This window comes from Penicillium verhagenii (assembly GCF_028828195.1).
Source record: "Penicillium verhagenii strain IBT 33310 chromosome Unknown utg000003l_segment0_segment0, whole genome shotgun sequence".
NCBI lineage: Eukaryota > Fungi > Ascomycota > Eurotiomycetes > Eurotiales > Aspergillaceae > Penicillium > Penicillium verhagenii.
In genome coordinates, this window is record NW_026643167.1 from 4,120,601 (window position 1) to 4,135,214 (window position 14,614).

The following is a 14,614-nucleotide window of genomic DNA, read 5'->3' on the forward strand; positions in this document are numbered from 1 at the left end:
GCAGAAGCCTTGCCCAATGTGGCTAAAACCACATGCGTGATGTGCAAACTGACAAATCGCTCTTGCAATGGAGTGAATCCTAGTGAGTTCCCTGGTTGCTTCTACGGGGTGCGTGTACTGACGATACAATACAGAATGCGGTGCCTGTGTGGCGCATAGTTGTGAGGACTCTTGCTCTTATGAATATCAAGATACGGAATCAGGTGGCACCGGAAGTCCTCGACACGACTTGAATGGCGCACAAAAAGGTTCCGCTGGCGGAGTAGAAAGTTCGCTATTGCCAGAAAGCGACATGAGCACTTCAGGAACACGACACAGTTCGGACCGGGAACTGCCTCCAACCGACACTTGCCGAAAAAGCCTGACAAGAGCACGCATGGAGCCACAGCGCTTTTCCCAAATGGGATTCGATAACCCCGCGAAGGACTCTGAAAAGTCGGGCAACATCATCCAGCTTCCGAGTGGCCCAAGCGAAACTGATCTTATGCGCTGGGACATGTTGAAGATCACTCACAGTACAGGAAAATCAGTTCCGTTGACTAATTCCCACTTGAAGTGCCTGCTCCGAGTATTGCAAGATGACCATCCATCTTATACCGAAGATGAGATACACGAAAAAGCAGAATTTGCGGTTCTCTTCGAGGACAGGATGGGTGGACCAGGCGGGGGAGACGGTAGCTTGTTCAGTTTTTATGATATGCGAGCGTTGGAGTTGATCTTGAAAATCCCCTTCATGGATCGAGCAAGGGTTGATGCATATGAACTAGACATCTGCATAGACATTTTTACGGCGACCACACCCGCAGGGAATCAAAAAATGATGAGTGGAATCTCTCCTTCAGGCTTGAGACTTCTCAGTCGTGTCATGAGGAAAACCCAGGCACACCATCGGGATACTGAGCTGATTGCCAGCATTAATCGTGCCCTCGAAACGGGGAAGCCCATGCCTCGGTCGACATTAGTGCATAGCCTGGAAATTTTAAAGCCGTTTCAAGATCAATCCGCAATTCAGCCTCACACCCCTGAGCAGGTGACACAAGCACAGTCACAAAAACGGAAACGAGCCGCAAGTCAGTCTGACACGCGTGAGCATGTGACACAAGCAAACTCGCAAAAACGAACGCAGGCAGCAGAACTTTCACCATCAAAACTCCCCCACCCATCTGCTTCAACAACCTCCTCATCCGAGAACCTCCCGGCACAGATTCAAAAAAGAAGCATATTGGCCTCTGGGCCGACCCCCTTCATGTCACGTCAAATTTCGAAAGATCTCCGCAAGGCGTTATTTGACGTTTATTGCCAAAATGAATATCCCACGTTTCCATTGATTGATTTGCCCGCGCTGAAATCATATCAAGCTGACTTAGAACTGAACGAGGGGGGTATTGAAGACTCACGAATTGCCGTTTTGCTTTTTTGTTGTGCGATTGCCTGTTTCAGAACAGATTTTGATCTTGCGTTCAAGCGTGCACAATCGATTTACCAATCCGCGATGGAATGGATGCCTTCAATTGGGGATTCTGGAGATTTGTTACGTCTTGTGCAATGCCAGGCCCTGAAGAGCCAGTATCTCTGGGCAAGCGGTGACTTACTGGCTGCATGGGAAGCAATTTGTTTGGCGATTAGAATGGCTTACAAGTTGGGCATCGAGCTCAAATCCGACGTCAATTTTGATGCAGAAAGCCACAAAATTCAAGTGGCAACACGTCTGTGGCATAGCATGCAAACTATGGAGCGTTCTCTCACACTGGACATTGGCACAATATACTGTGGTTTGGGCTCAGTGTTTAATGTGCGTTTGGCCTCGAAGGATTGGACCCATGGAATTCCAGGAGTAGCTGAAGACGACGACGAAACAGCTATTCGCTTGCATCAAGTTTTCGTTGAATACTTCAAGCTACACACATTTATGGACAACCTGAGGGAGCTTGAGGGAGATCTGCGGCTCTCAAACTCGCAATGCGCCCTCGAGAAGATCAAAGGAATGGATACCAGGGATCTCATGGATATCGAGGAAGAACTCATAAGTTGGGACACTTCACTCCCCATTTTTTTGAAATATGACTCTCTGCCCACTGGCACCGATGTCCTGATCGGTAGTCTACGTACCAGGCTGCGCCTGAGGTTCCTATATTTCAAACTTCGTCTTTACCGCCCCCTTTTGATTATTGGCGCCGCCCTTTGTGGAGGATGTGCTAGCGATGAATGTGTCCAGAGAGAACAGGTTCCTCATATGAACTATCAAAACGGATATGGAAAAAATGGGCCATCCCGTCTGGGGATCGTCCGGGACGCTGCTATCAAATGTTTGCAGATTGCAGTATCACTGGCGGAGTTGCTGAGGGAATCCAAGGAGTCTACTTCTTCCAAGCTGTCGCCATGCGAATACCTACACTACTTGTATGCCTGCGCACTGGTCCTCATTGCAGGCAGAGAGCTTCCTTTCACCGAAAAGGAAGAAGTGCTCAATCAACACACCCTGGCATTTGGCAGTATCCGCTCTCTCATTGAAGACAGCGAGAAAGATATTAGGAGCCTCCCAGAGAATGTGAGCTTACTCTTCAGAAAATGTTCAGAAGTTGTGACCAAACTTGATCAGCATGTTTGTCCCCCCAAAATGCCGCGTTCGATTGATGAGCTCGGATTTGAGAAATCCGCATGGCAAAAGCTTTATGCCAGACTCAACCAAGAGCCTCCTCCACCGAAGGCCACGGGTAATGGCCCCCGGCCTCCATTCTTGCTCGGCTGGTATGAAAGTCTCCCAACAGACATGGTACTTTGATCTAGGATGCTCTGACGCCTGGTGCCGACCCATTCTCCTCTCCCTGTCTTTGTATCTAGTATAATACTGAACATCTCATACCCTGCCTGATACCCTGATTCTGATTTTTTTTGGTTCTTCGCATTTGATATCATGATTTTTACTTTTTGCTTGATATGTCATGGTTTTATTCGTTTCATACCCTACCGTTGTTAACTTGATTACGTACAGGCCATCCATGACGCAAGTTTTGACAGATAATAAACGAGTACGAACCCCACCGGGGTATATTTTTACCCTTTGCAGAATCAGATCCATTTCCAATCAGATCTTCCACGCAATACGGCGAAACGAACTCCGAAAGCCTTGGCGCTTGCTAACTCGTGGCCTGTGGAGACGCCAAGAACCCGCCACTGGGAATATCACTGATAATTGGGTGGAGATTAATGAAAGATCATCATTTCTGCAGCCCCTTTAAGTTTAGTATTCCACATTCTTGACAGGGCAAATCATCTACGGCAAGCCCAGCGTCCATTCACAGGGCTGGCGTTGAAGATTTGGGGAGGATTCAAGTCTTTCAATGCAAATTTCAGAACAAGATAAATACTGCTTGACTGATCAGTTTCCTTGTCTTGCGGTTCTCACAGGGGAAAGATTGGCAATTTCCAACTCCTTAATTATCAACACTGGAACTGCCAGTGAACTCCTTTATTGCTGGGCATTACGAATGCTTTTCCTCCGCTTGTCGTAATTCCGGACCCGCGAACCCACACCGGGCCAATCGGATGCATTCAAAACTTTTTTTACACTGTATAGCGGTCCTAATTACCTGATCTAACCATTGTTTAATTTCAACAATGTCGGCACTGAAGAAACGGATCTGCTCTCCTGATTGTGCTTCAACGGCTTTTTACGCACATAGCATATCACCACATAGGGTGCTCGAGAGATGTTATTCTCTCGCTCTATATGGCCATGGCAACGGCGATTCGGAAAGACTGCTCTCGCATCATGGTTCTTTGTTCTCGTCACTTTCTTGATTGCGCTTCGATTTCTCGCGCTTCCAAATCTCCAGCGCTTGCACCTCCAAGTAGGGGTTTCGCTATTCGATGATGGATTTTATGGATTTTATCCAACTCGCAAATATGTCTCGTTTGAATATGAATCTCCGGCCGTGGAGCTGGCCAAATGGAGTCCCAAGTGCAGTGATGACTATACTTTCATGGCGCCACATGGGAGCGCTGTTGAGAACCCGGGTGCTATGATATTAGATTCTCGTGGCAATCTTGTCTGGATGATGAAGCCGAGGTCTGACAAAACGCAGGACTTTCGTGTACAAGAATATTTAGGTGAACAGTATTTGACGTACTGGCACGGAGCAGCAGATAACGGGCATGGTCGTGGTGCTTGGTCCATGGTAAGAGATGCCTTTCCACAATCTCAAATCGTAAATCTTGTGCAGACACTAACATTCTGACAGTTGGATACAACTTATACGCCCCGTTTTGAAGTCAAGGCAGTCGGCAATCATGATGGTGACATGCACGATTTCCAGATCACGAAGAATGGAACCGCCATGGTGATTGTGTATGATGTCCAACCAACAGATTTGAGCCAGTTTGGAGGCCCCGAATACGGCTACTTCTCTGAATGTCTTTTCCAGGAGATTGATATTGCTACTGGAGAACTGATCTTCGAATGGCGAATGTCAGAGCATGTCCCCCTAAACGCCTCATACGAGCAACTAAAAGACCGCGGCTGGTCGACCAGCGACGCCTACGACGTCTTCCACATGAACAGCATTGACAAAGATAGTGCAGGCAACTATCTTGTCTCTGCACGCCACACACACTCGATTATGAGCATCGACGGCAGGACCGGCGAGATCCTATGGACATTAGGTGGCAAGTTCAACGATTTCACCGATGCATCCGATGGACAAGCTACGAATTTCTGCTGGCAACACGATGCGCGATGGCGCGGGGAGCGAACTCTGACCCTTTTCGACAACACCGCCGAGCAATTTATGGACGGACCGACAGAGAGCCGTGGAATGACTCTTGAGCTCGATACCGATAACAAGATTGCGCGCCTGCGCTCCGAATACTACCACCCCGAAGGAATTCGCGCCACATCCCAGGGAAATATGCAGGTCCTGCCTAACTCGGGCAATGTTTTAATCGCGTGGGGTCACTGCGCGGCGTTTACCGAATTCTCAAGCGACGGAGAGATGCTTTGCGACACACATTTTGCGCCTTCGAACTGGTTCCAGCTTGGCCAGGCCGTTTCGTATCGTATCGCCAAGGGGAGATGGGCTGGACAACCGAACACGAACCCAAAGGGCGCCGTGGTTGACTCGTCGGTGTTTGTGAGCTGGAACGGTGCGACAGAAGTCAGGTCCTGGAGACTTGAGCTGTGGGATGGAGTGGACATGAAAGAGATGAAGTTTCATCCTCATAGCGTCGCTCAAAAAGAGGGCTTTGAGACGGAGATCGAACTCCCTAACATTCCTCACGTCTATTTCCGGGTCGCTGCCTTGAATGACAAGGGCGAGCTCCTCGGTGCTACCGATACACTGAGCTGGCAGCTTCGCGAGAGCCAAAAATCCCCTCTCGCCATCCCACCTGGTATTGTGCTCTCTATCTCAATGATCGCGTGCTGCGTGTTGCTGGGGGCTTACTGGATTTGGAGGAGGTGCACCCGCCACAAGTCTCAAATCTTGGGTTACAAGCCCGTTTCACTCGCGGTCAGTGAGATCAGTGAGCAGGATGAAGAAGCTCGATCATTCTTGCGAGCATCTGTTTCATCTGCAGATCGACCAACATTACTCTCCCAACCTTGATGAGCTGGGAAACCCTTCAATCATTCCTTTGCATTTCTTATACATTTTTAAGCCACATTACTGTACATACTACCCAATACCATTTCTTTGATCAAGTTCACCAATATGCGATGCACAAATCATATACAAAGCATCGAATTTCTTCCATGGGGTTTGATGAATTAAGTGGCATGCTTTGTGGTGAAACTACTGGAATCTACAAACTACCGGACCCACTCAAACTCAGTTCATGCGGCGTTTACCTTAATTCCGAAATCCTATTTTGACGCCAGGATCAGCCTCAATCTGACATTAGAAATCACTTCACTGTCCCCATAATGCCAAACGTGCCAAGCCAAAGAGTATCTAAAGCACCATGAAGCTGGCGCCATCAACAGAAGACCCCGCCGCGAAAAGGCGACTCCAGAACCGCCTCAACCAGCGGGCCAGCCGTATGTGACACCTCCAGAAATTCGCCACCGCGTGCTGAAGAACCACTCTAACGTGACAAACAGGGGAAAGGAGAGCTCTTAAATCTGGCAAGCTCAACAAAAATCACCAAAGATGGATAATTTATACCGAAGAAGCCAACCCTCGTGCTGAACTAGGAATGGCCCAGAATGACGACCAAGTGTCAGCATCGACATCGATATCACGAGCGACCTCACCACCAGAACAGTGCATAACAAAACCCTCTTGCTCACGAAACCCCAATATCATTGCAGACTGGAATGCCCGAAAACAACATCTCATAGCACAACTGGATTACCGCGTTGCTTCGGCGGCAGCAGCAGCCCACCCGCTCAACCAACTCACCCTCCTTGCGCCCGTCACAAATCTAAACGTCATCAACGCCATGTTAACCAATGCATCATTAATGGGTCTAACGCTAGATCTGCTAGGCGAAGATCTTGTTTCTGCGTTCAATATTGTCGGGCCAATGACAATGAACCTGCCACCAAGTTTGCAGCCAACATCTTCCCAGAAAGATATCATTCATCACCCCTGGATCGACCTTATGCCCATGCGATCTTTCAGAGATGTTCTGTTGAACAATATGGATCAATATGATGAAGACGACTTCTGCGGCGATCTACATGGCCAAGTGGGAGCTTCCAATGGGATTGGATTGATTGTTTGGGGTGAGGCGTGGGATCCGAACGCTTATGAAATCTCCGAGGCTGTCTTTCGGAAATGGAGTTGGCTGGTAGAGAAATGTCCGGAGCTTATTAGAACATCGAATTATTGGAGGAGGAAAAGGGGCGAAAAGCCTTTGCGTGTTGAACGGCCCGTGGGGTTTGTGCTTGCGGAGGAAATTCGGGAATAAAACGCAACAGAATACATATTGAACATTATGTTCTCTTCATCACATATCGAATAATATTACAAAACTTCAAACAGAACCATGAAAGAAAATCCGACTGAAATATTCGTTCAAAACAATGAGGCCTTCGCAATCTGGGGGTTCGAATCAATAGAACAACCATCACTCTGCCGTACTCACTGTTCATTTAATACATAAGTTCTTTGAAGATCTCGCAGACTCGGTCCAGGCAGGATCCCTAGTATTCAAGTCTTCTATTTCCCAACAATCAATTGTTCACTTAGGTCCCAAAGTCTGGACCAATTCTTCTCATCAAGGACCTGGCTGTGCAGCTCGTCATCCGCAAGGGCATTCTGACTCAAGTAGGCCCCATTGTGATCTTGCATGAGGAGCATGGATATTAGTCAGAGTATTCGCACAAGAAAATGAGTCTAACAGGTAAACTCACCGGTGATCGTGGGATCAAGCATGCCAGTGATAATAGTAGCCGCACCCTCGGAGGTGGTGGCCCGCGGCTGACTTTGCCATGGGGTTCCGTCCACATCGATGTAATCTGTAACGCGTCAATTCCGATCAATCGGAGTGAATTCAATCGAAACCTCTTACATCCATCTTTCCTCCATGTATCAAAAAGGGCTGCGATTTCCCCGTCCACGTGGCGCTGCAGTCCGGTAGAAACGGCTATGGAAGTGAGTTTTCATTCTCCAAATTAGAACATCCTGACAGGATGGAAATAATACTTACAGCCTGGATCAATGCTGTAAACCCGGATTCCTTGACCCTTCAAGTTCTCGCTGAGTCTTTTGGCAAACATGACTCGTGCAACATTGGACCCGCAATATGCAGCAAGTGCCTCGTAGGTTTTTCCATCCTTTGAAGAGCGAGTGGTTAGATTGAACATGTGTATTATTGCTCCAGCTTTCTTTTTGCTTTTGAAGGGAGCGCAGAGGTAGTTGGTCACTTACACTGCAGACGATATCATCAAAATTCAATCTTCCCTGCCTGAGAGCCGCGCTCGCCACGGTAATGATAGAGGATGACGGACCGGCAGCTTGTACCTTGGGGAGAAGAAGCTTTACCAGGAAGAAGTTGGCTAGGTAGTTGACGCCAAACTGCATTTCGATTCCGTCCTTTGTCTTTTCGTAGGGACAGGCCATTACTCCGGCTGCGAAGACTATGTGGTCGATTCGAGGGATATCTGCGAGTCCGGCTTCGACGGCTTCGCGAATACCGCCCAGGTCACTCAGGTCCATGCTCAAGAAACGGGTTGTGACATTGGGTTTGAGTTCTTGGATTCTTGTGATGATAGGGGCTACTTTTGATTCGGTGCGAGCGCTTAGGATGAGGAGGGAGGGGTTGGTGGTGGAGAGCTGGACGGCTAGTTCTCCCGCTATGGAGACGTCGGAAATTCCGGTGATTAGAACTGTTGTTTAATGGTGTTAGAAGTAATTTGGTGAGGTTGTAAATGTTGGATGATGGGAGCATACTTGTCTTTCCATTCAATGCTTTGCCGTACTTTTCCAGGATGATTTCGGAGCGAAGGCGTTGCTTTGCGGACATTTTGTTAACAATGTTCATTTAGAACGTGAAAAGAGAAGAATGTATTGATGTTTTGTTTCAAGCTGAGAAGCAGACTCGATAGATTCTTTTATAGTTGGTTTTTGGTACTTGGTTCTAACATTGCCCGTTGTCCATGAAGTATACCCGGCTTAACTCCGATAAACGCGGGTATGATGCCACTGGTGCATTGGTCGAAATAGGTTAGTTTCATGTCATCAATGTTTAAAAAATAGTTACTGGAACTTTCTTAGATCATTCAAATGATATAAGACACCAATCTCAATGTGGCTAGACTTGAGTCAGCATTCCTCTACATACTAAACCATTAATTAATGTGGGCTGTCTCATCCATTGATGTCATGAACGATTGTCTTGGCACTTTTCATAAAGTGGCCGACACTACATAGAAAGACCAACATTGCAGATTATAGCTGCGGAAGCAGAAAACCATCTAAATGCCGACCTCATAAACTGTTGATCGAAACTGAAAAGATGCCCGAGCCCTGGAGTGTGCGCAGGCATGCGGAGTATCGCTCTTGTGCAACATGACATTCTCCACATTCCTTGCATCCGAAATGTTAGCTCTGTAGATCACATCGATCCCCCTTTCCGGCTCCGCTCCATGATAAAATTTAATATTCCTCCTGATCACAAGTCTACTGTATAGACTTGGTGAAAAGTTCATGGCAAGTGGACTACAATGCCATCAACAGCAACACCCGAGCAATCGCCTTTACTTCTGCAGGGGTCACCCAGCCATGGGCGCTGGTCGCCTCGTCTCCCACCTGCACGCGACGCAGACCCGCAAATAAAGTCGGCAGTGGTCGCTGCGATAGTCTCCACCTGGATTGCTACCTTCCTCGCAGCAGCAGACAGCACCATCACCTCAACACTATCAGCCACCATCGCGCATGAATTCGGATCCCTAACCCTCGTGTCATGGCTAGGATCGGGTTATCTAATTGGCCTTACAGCCACACAACCGCTCAGTGGAAAATTAAGTGACATTTTCGGACGACGCGTGAGCTTTTGTGTCGCGTCAGCCCTGTTCACTATCGGCAACCTTATCTGTGGCTTCTCGCACTCGGAAGTGGTGGTCATTGCCGCGCGGGTTGTGACTGGTATTGGAGGAGGTGGATGTATTTCGATCGCGACTTTCATTGCCTCTGATAATATACCGCTTCATCGCCGAGGTATTTGGCAGGGTGTTGGCGCTGTCGTATACACCTCTGGCATGGGTCTAGGTGCGGTGATCGGTGGTACAATCAATGACGCAGTAGGCTGGAGATGGGCGTTTATTGGGATTGCGCCTGTATCATTCATTGCTGGACTTGGGGTCGCGGCGTTTGTACCAAGTCAGACCGAGGAAAAACAAAATCTGGGGAAAATGCTCGGTCGGATTGACTTTCTCGGCGCAGCGACCTTGGTGTCATCACTGGTACTATTGATGCTGGGTCTCAACCACAACGGATCAGAGGAAACATTCCCACTATTCAGCCTTGTTGTTCCTGTCGGCGCGGTACTTCTGGTGGCATTCCTTATGATCGAATATCGCTGGGCCAAAGAGCCGATCATTCCGTTGTCGCTGTTTGGTCGACGAACTGTCGTAGCAGCTTGCTTAGCGGCCTGGTTCATGTCCATGGCCTTTTATGCACTCACATTTTATGTTCCACTGTACCTACAGGTGCTCGGGTATTCAACCAGCGAGACGGGTCTTCATCTTCTTCCCGATTCCATTGGTGCCGGCTTGGGGTCTTTCTTAGTTGGTCTGGTCATTCGAGTAACAGGGAAATATGGTGTTTTCCGATACACCATGCCATTGCTTCTCGTCATCGCATCGGTCGGATTTGCTTTGATATCTAGAGAAACATTTTGGGTTTTGCCGGAGGTATACCTTTTCTGTAAAGGATTCGGAATGGGTGGTGCCCTGACAATGGTGATTCTAGCCTTGCTACATGCGGTCCCTCATGAAAAGCACGCAACGGCCACTTCTGCCTTGTACGCGTTTCGATCGACAGGGTCAACGGTTGGCTTATCTGTTGCAAGTGCCATTTTCAGCCACCGGCTCAATCAGGCCTCTTTGGTGAACGGCACTTCCTGCGTGGAAGGAGATGAGTGCTATCTGGATGCGCTTCACCAAGCTTTCCGATTTGCACTTTGTGTCTCTTGTACCGGTTTGATATCGGCTCTGTTCATTGGCTGCGCTAGTATAAAGGCTCGGGAGGTGGAGAGGGAATGAATGGTTGAATTTTGATATATGCCTCGTAACTTTGCCCATATGGCGTTTTAAAGCCTTTATTTTCGCAAGGCATGGATGACAACCTTGGGGTATTCACCATCTTCGCCTAAATCTGAAGATGAATTTGCCACAAATGTAACTGCATTGAGAGTTCAATGTTATTGATTGGAAAGATCCTTGTAGATTTTTGTTTGGTGTTTTGTTGAGGTGATGGGCCCACCTCCCGAGGTCTCCAAAGGTAATCCAGTTCCCGGATATACCTTCCTAATCCGTCAGCTATTCACGAAATGCAGAGATGTTGCAGGCACATCGGAAAGCAATGTAAAGAATGAAAGGACTTGGAGGTAACGGAATGGAGTCATTGTGTGTTTTTTTTTTAAAAAAAAAACCCCCCCAAAAAAATTCAGAATTGTTACTGGGAAAAAAAACCGAATTTCAACTGTTACGAGACTTACGTCATCCGGTACCACTTGAAGATTTCGGCGAGTACCGCGAAGGAGAAGGAGACTCCGGAATAAGTCAATGGCTATTAGCCAATAAGCCAAGCTAAAATGATTGTTTTGTACCACGGTGGAGTCAGGTAGTCATGACGACTCAAGTCCCGTGATCTTGGAGATGAAGGAATCAGGATATCAAATTTTGCATGGTTGAGGACTCGAGAAGCTTTCAAAATATTCATTTGGATGTCAAAGGGATTGTACATCATTGCTTGACCAAGACATTTGGGTACAAAGAAGATTCGGAATATAACGGAATATAATGGAATTTGTTGGAGAAAGAGGAGGGGGAAGTCGAGACTCTAATGCTTAGTCGTACAAAAGTGGCCAACTTAATAAGAGGGAAATGGGAAAAGCGACATCGGGATTCGCCGATTCGCAGCTTGTGCATCTTTCCCCGCATAAGAGATCAACTGTTTTTCCCCCACAAGTAACAAAAAGTACCAAAAAGTACAATTAACAAGCTGCGGCGGTCTGGCCCAATAGAAGGTCGTAGCTTAGGAATCACTTGGTCCAGAACTTGTTCCCGCCAACCAGATGACAAACATCCCGAGCTTCTAATAAGTTTCCCGTCATTCGTCTTTTAAAGAGTGCGGGGTGCCCTCTAGCTCTCTTTTTTTGACTTTTCCCTCTTTCATTCCTCTTTCTCTTCATACCCATAATCCTTTACCCCTGTTCAATATCGCAACCATGGGTGAATGTCCAGTTCACAAACCCGCCAATGTCGCCGGCGGTGGCACCAGGAATCACAACTGGTGGCCCGAAGGCCTCAAGCTCAATGTCTTGCGTCAGCACACCGAGACGACCAACCCAATGGGCAAGGACTTTGACTATGCACAAGCTTTCAAGAGCCTCGATTACTATGCACTGAAGAAGGATCTCCACAACCTGATGACCGACTCTCAGGATTTCTGGCCCGCTGATTTCGGTCACTACGGTGGTCTGTTCATTCGCATGGCGTGGCACAGTGCCGGTACTTACCGGGTGTTCGACGGTCGTGGAGGTGGTGGCCAGGGTCAGCAGAGATTTGCCCCACTTAACAGCTGGCCCGATAACGTCAGCTTGGACAAGGCCCGCCGCCTGCTGTGGCCCATTAAGCAGAAGTATGGCAACAAGATCTCTTGGGCTGATCTCCTGCTCCTCACCGGAAATGTCGCTCTGGAGTCCATGGGCTTCAAGACCTTTGGCTTCGCTGGTGGTCGTCCTGATGTCTGGGAGGCTGATGAGTCTGTTTACTGGGGTGGCGAGACCGTCTGGTTCACCAACGATGTCCGCTACAAGGCTGAGAATGAAGATGAGAAGAAGAAGCAGAGTGACATCAAGACTCGTGATCTTGAGAACCCCTTGGCAGCTGTCGTCATGGGTTTGATTTACGTGAACCCTGAGGGTCCTGATGCCAACCCTGACCCCATTGCTGCTGCTCGGGATATTCGTATCACCTTCGGCCGTATGGCCATGGACGACGAGGAGACCGTGGCTCTGATTGCCGGTGGTCACACTTTCGGTAAGACCCACGGAGCTGGTCCCGCAGACAATGTCGGCGCGGAACCCGAAGCCGCCGGTCTTCACCAGCAGGGTCTTGGTTGGACCAGCAAGCACGGCACCGGAAAGGGTGCTGATGCCATCACCTCTGGTCTGGAGGTTACCTGGACGAAGACTCCTACCAAGTGGAGCAACCAGTTCCTTGAGTACCTCTTCAAGTACGAGTGGGAGTTGACCAAGTCCCCCGCTGGTGCCAATCAGTGGACCGCCAAGAACGCCGAGGACATCATCCCCCACGCTTTCGACGCCAACAAGAAGCAGAAGCCCCGCATGCTTACCACTGATCTGTCTCTGCGCTTTGACCCTGAGTACGAGAAGATCTCGCGCCGCTTCCTCGCCAACCCCGACCAGCTCGCTGACGCTTTCGCCCGCGCTTGGTTCAAGCTGCTTCACCGTGATATGGGTCCCCGTGTCCGCTGGCTCGGACCTGAGATTCCCCAGGAGACTCTCCTCTGGGAAGACCCCGTCCCCGCTGTGAACCACCCTCTCATCGATGTGGAGGATGTCGCTGAGTTGAAGCGAGAGATCCTCAACTCCGGTGTCGAGCACACCAAGTTCATCTCTACTGCCTGGGCCTCGGCCTCTACCTTCCGTGGTGGTGACAAGCGCGGTGGTGCCAACGGTGCCCGTATCCGTCTCGCTCCCCAGAACAAGTGGGAGATCAACAACCCCGCCCAGCTGCAGGAGGTCCTGAAGGTCCTGGAAGACATTCAGCGCCGTTACAACGGCTCCCAGACTGGTAACAAGCGGGTGTCGCTGGCCGACCTCATTGTCCTGGCCGGTTCCGCCGCTCTGGAGAAGGCTGCCGGTATCCCCGTTCCCTTCACCCCCGGTCGTACCGATGCCACCGAGGAGCAGACCGATGTCGACTCCTTCGGCTTCCTGGAGCCCTTCGCCGATGGTTTCCGCAACTACGGCCGCTCCACTGGTCGTGTCCGCACTGAGCAGATGCTCGTTGATCGCGCTCAGCTCCTGACTCTGTCCGCTCCCGAGCTCACCGTCCTCGTCGGTGGTCTGCGTGTCCTCAACGGCAACTGGGACCGCTCCAACGCTGGTGTCCTCACCCAGCGCCCTGGCCAGCTGACCAACGACTTCTTCGTCAATCTGCTCGACATGAACACCGAGTGGAAGCCTACTGGTGCTGATAACGAGACCTTCGAGGGTATTGACCGCAAGACTGGTGCTAAGAAGTGGGATGCCACCCGTGTTGATCTCATTTTCGGTCACCACGCTGAGCTCCGCGCTCTTTCTGAGCTTTACGGTAGCCACGATGGCCAGTCCCAGTTCGTGCGTGACTTTGTCAGTGCTTGGGATAAGGTTATGAACTTGGACCGCTTCGACTTGGCTTATGCTGCTCCCTTCAGCCGCCCTGCTCATCTTTAAGAATTCAGTTGTGGACAAAACCTAGTGCTACGTCACTACATGTATCGATTTATTTTTACGAAGACTGCCTTATGATTCCATTTGAATGACAATTAGCTTCATATTTCACAACTGCTCCACCTCCATATCCTATTGATATAAGCCTTTTTTGTAGTATCGGTTTCGATCTGTATCAAAACTTGCGCCGTCAAGTCTGCTTGAGACACGATCGACAGTGAGCTAAATTATACCAAGAGATTAATCGGAAACTTGAGATTTTGAATTTGAATGCGACTTTTGCCACATCAAAGGATACTAATGCCACAGCCTTTTTTGCGGTTTTTAGAGACAGCGCGCGGTCTAGAACGCCAAGACCAATCTTGGTTGGCCAGTTCCCCCTCCCCCCAAGGAAAATCGCGTGGAAGTAATTTACGCCAACTTTACAACTTGTTGCAAACACCTAAATAATTCACCAATTTTCGGATGCCGTTTTTCAATTGATAAAGAC

General features: G+C 49.1%; 6 protein-coding genes across 6 annotated transcripts; 5 read left to right on the forward strand and 1 right to left on the reverse strand.

Moving 5' to 3' along the window:
• Positions 1 to 376: 376 nt before the first annotated feature.
• N7466_002893 (transcription factor domain-containing protein) lies at positions 377 to 2,782 on the forward strand (the record flags this gene model as incomplete). Its single annotated transcript, XM_057162291.1, has 1 exon — positions 377 to 2,782. One exon carries the CDS (start codon positions 377 to 379, stop codon positions 2,780 to 2,782), a length of 2,406 nt encoding a protein of 801 aa, XP_057025576.1.
• A 928-nt stretch (positions 2,783 to 3,710) lies between these two features.
• On the forward strand, positions 3,711 to 5,603 carry N7466_002894 (arylsulfotransferase family protein; the record flags this gene model as incomplete). Its single annotated transcript, XM_057162292.1, has 2 exons — positions 3,711 to 4,178; positions 4,242 to 5,603. The coding sequence occupies 2 exons, from the start codon at positions 3,711 to 3,713 to the stop codon at positions 5,601 to 5,603; spliced, it is 1,830 nt and encodes a 609-aa protein (XP_057025577.1).
• A 355-nt stretch (positions 5,604 to 5,958) lies between these two features.
• Positions 5,959 to 6,909, forward strand: N7466_002895 (bZIP transcription factor; the record flags this gene model as incomplete). Its single annotated transcript, XM_057162293.1, has 2 exons — positions 5,959 to 6,034; positions 6,098 to 6,909. 2 exons carry the CDS (start codon positions 5,959 to 5,961, stop codon positions 6,907 to 6,909), a joined length of 888 nt encoding a protein of 295 aa, XP_057025578.1.
• A 251-nt stretch (positions 6,910 to 7,160) lies between these two features.
• On the reverse strand, positions 7,161 to 8,466 carry N7466_002896 (uncharacterized protein; the record flags this gene model as incomplete). Its single annotated transcript, XM_057162294.1, has 6 exons — positions 7,161 to 7,285; positions 7,355 to 7,459; positions 7,513 to 7,587; positions 7,651 to 7,777; positions 7,872 to 8,329; positions 8,394 to 8,466. The coding sequence occupies 6 exons, from the start codon at positions 8,464 to 8,466 to the stop codon at positions 7,161 to 7,163; spliced, it is 963 nt and encodes a 320-aa protein (XP_057025579.1).
• A 700-nt stretch (positions 8,467 to 9,166) lies between these two features.
• On the forward strand, positions 9,167 to 10,705 carry N7466_002897 (Major facilitator superfamily domain general substrate transporter; the record flags this gene model as incomplete). The annotated part of the gene is made up of 1 exon (XM_057162295.1): positions 9,167 to 10,705. The coding sequence occupies one exon, from the start codon at positions 9,167 to 9,169 to the stop codon at positions 10,703 to 10,705; it is 1,539 nt and encodes a 512-aa protein (XP_057025580.1).
• A 1,187-nt stretch (positions 10,706 to 11,892) lies between these two features.
• cat2 (bifunctional catalase-peroxidase Cat2) lies at positions 11,893 to 14,127 on the forward strand (the record flags this gene model as incomplete). The annotated part of the gene is made up of 1 exon (XM_057162296.1): positions 11,893 to 14,127. The coding sequence occupies one exon, from the start codon at positions 11,893 to 11,895 to the stop codon at positions 14,125 to 14,127; it is 2,235 nt and encodes a 744-aa protein (XP_057025581.1).
• Positions 14,128 to 14,614: the final 487 nt, after the last annotated feature.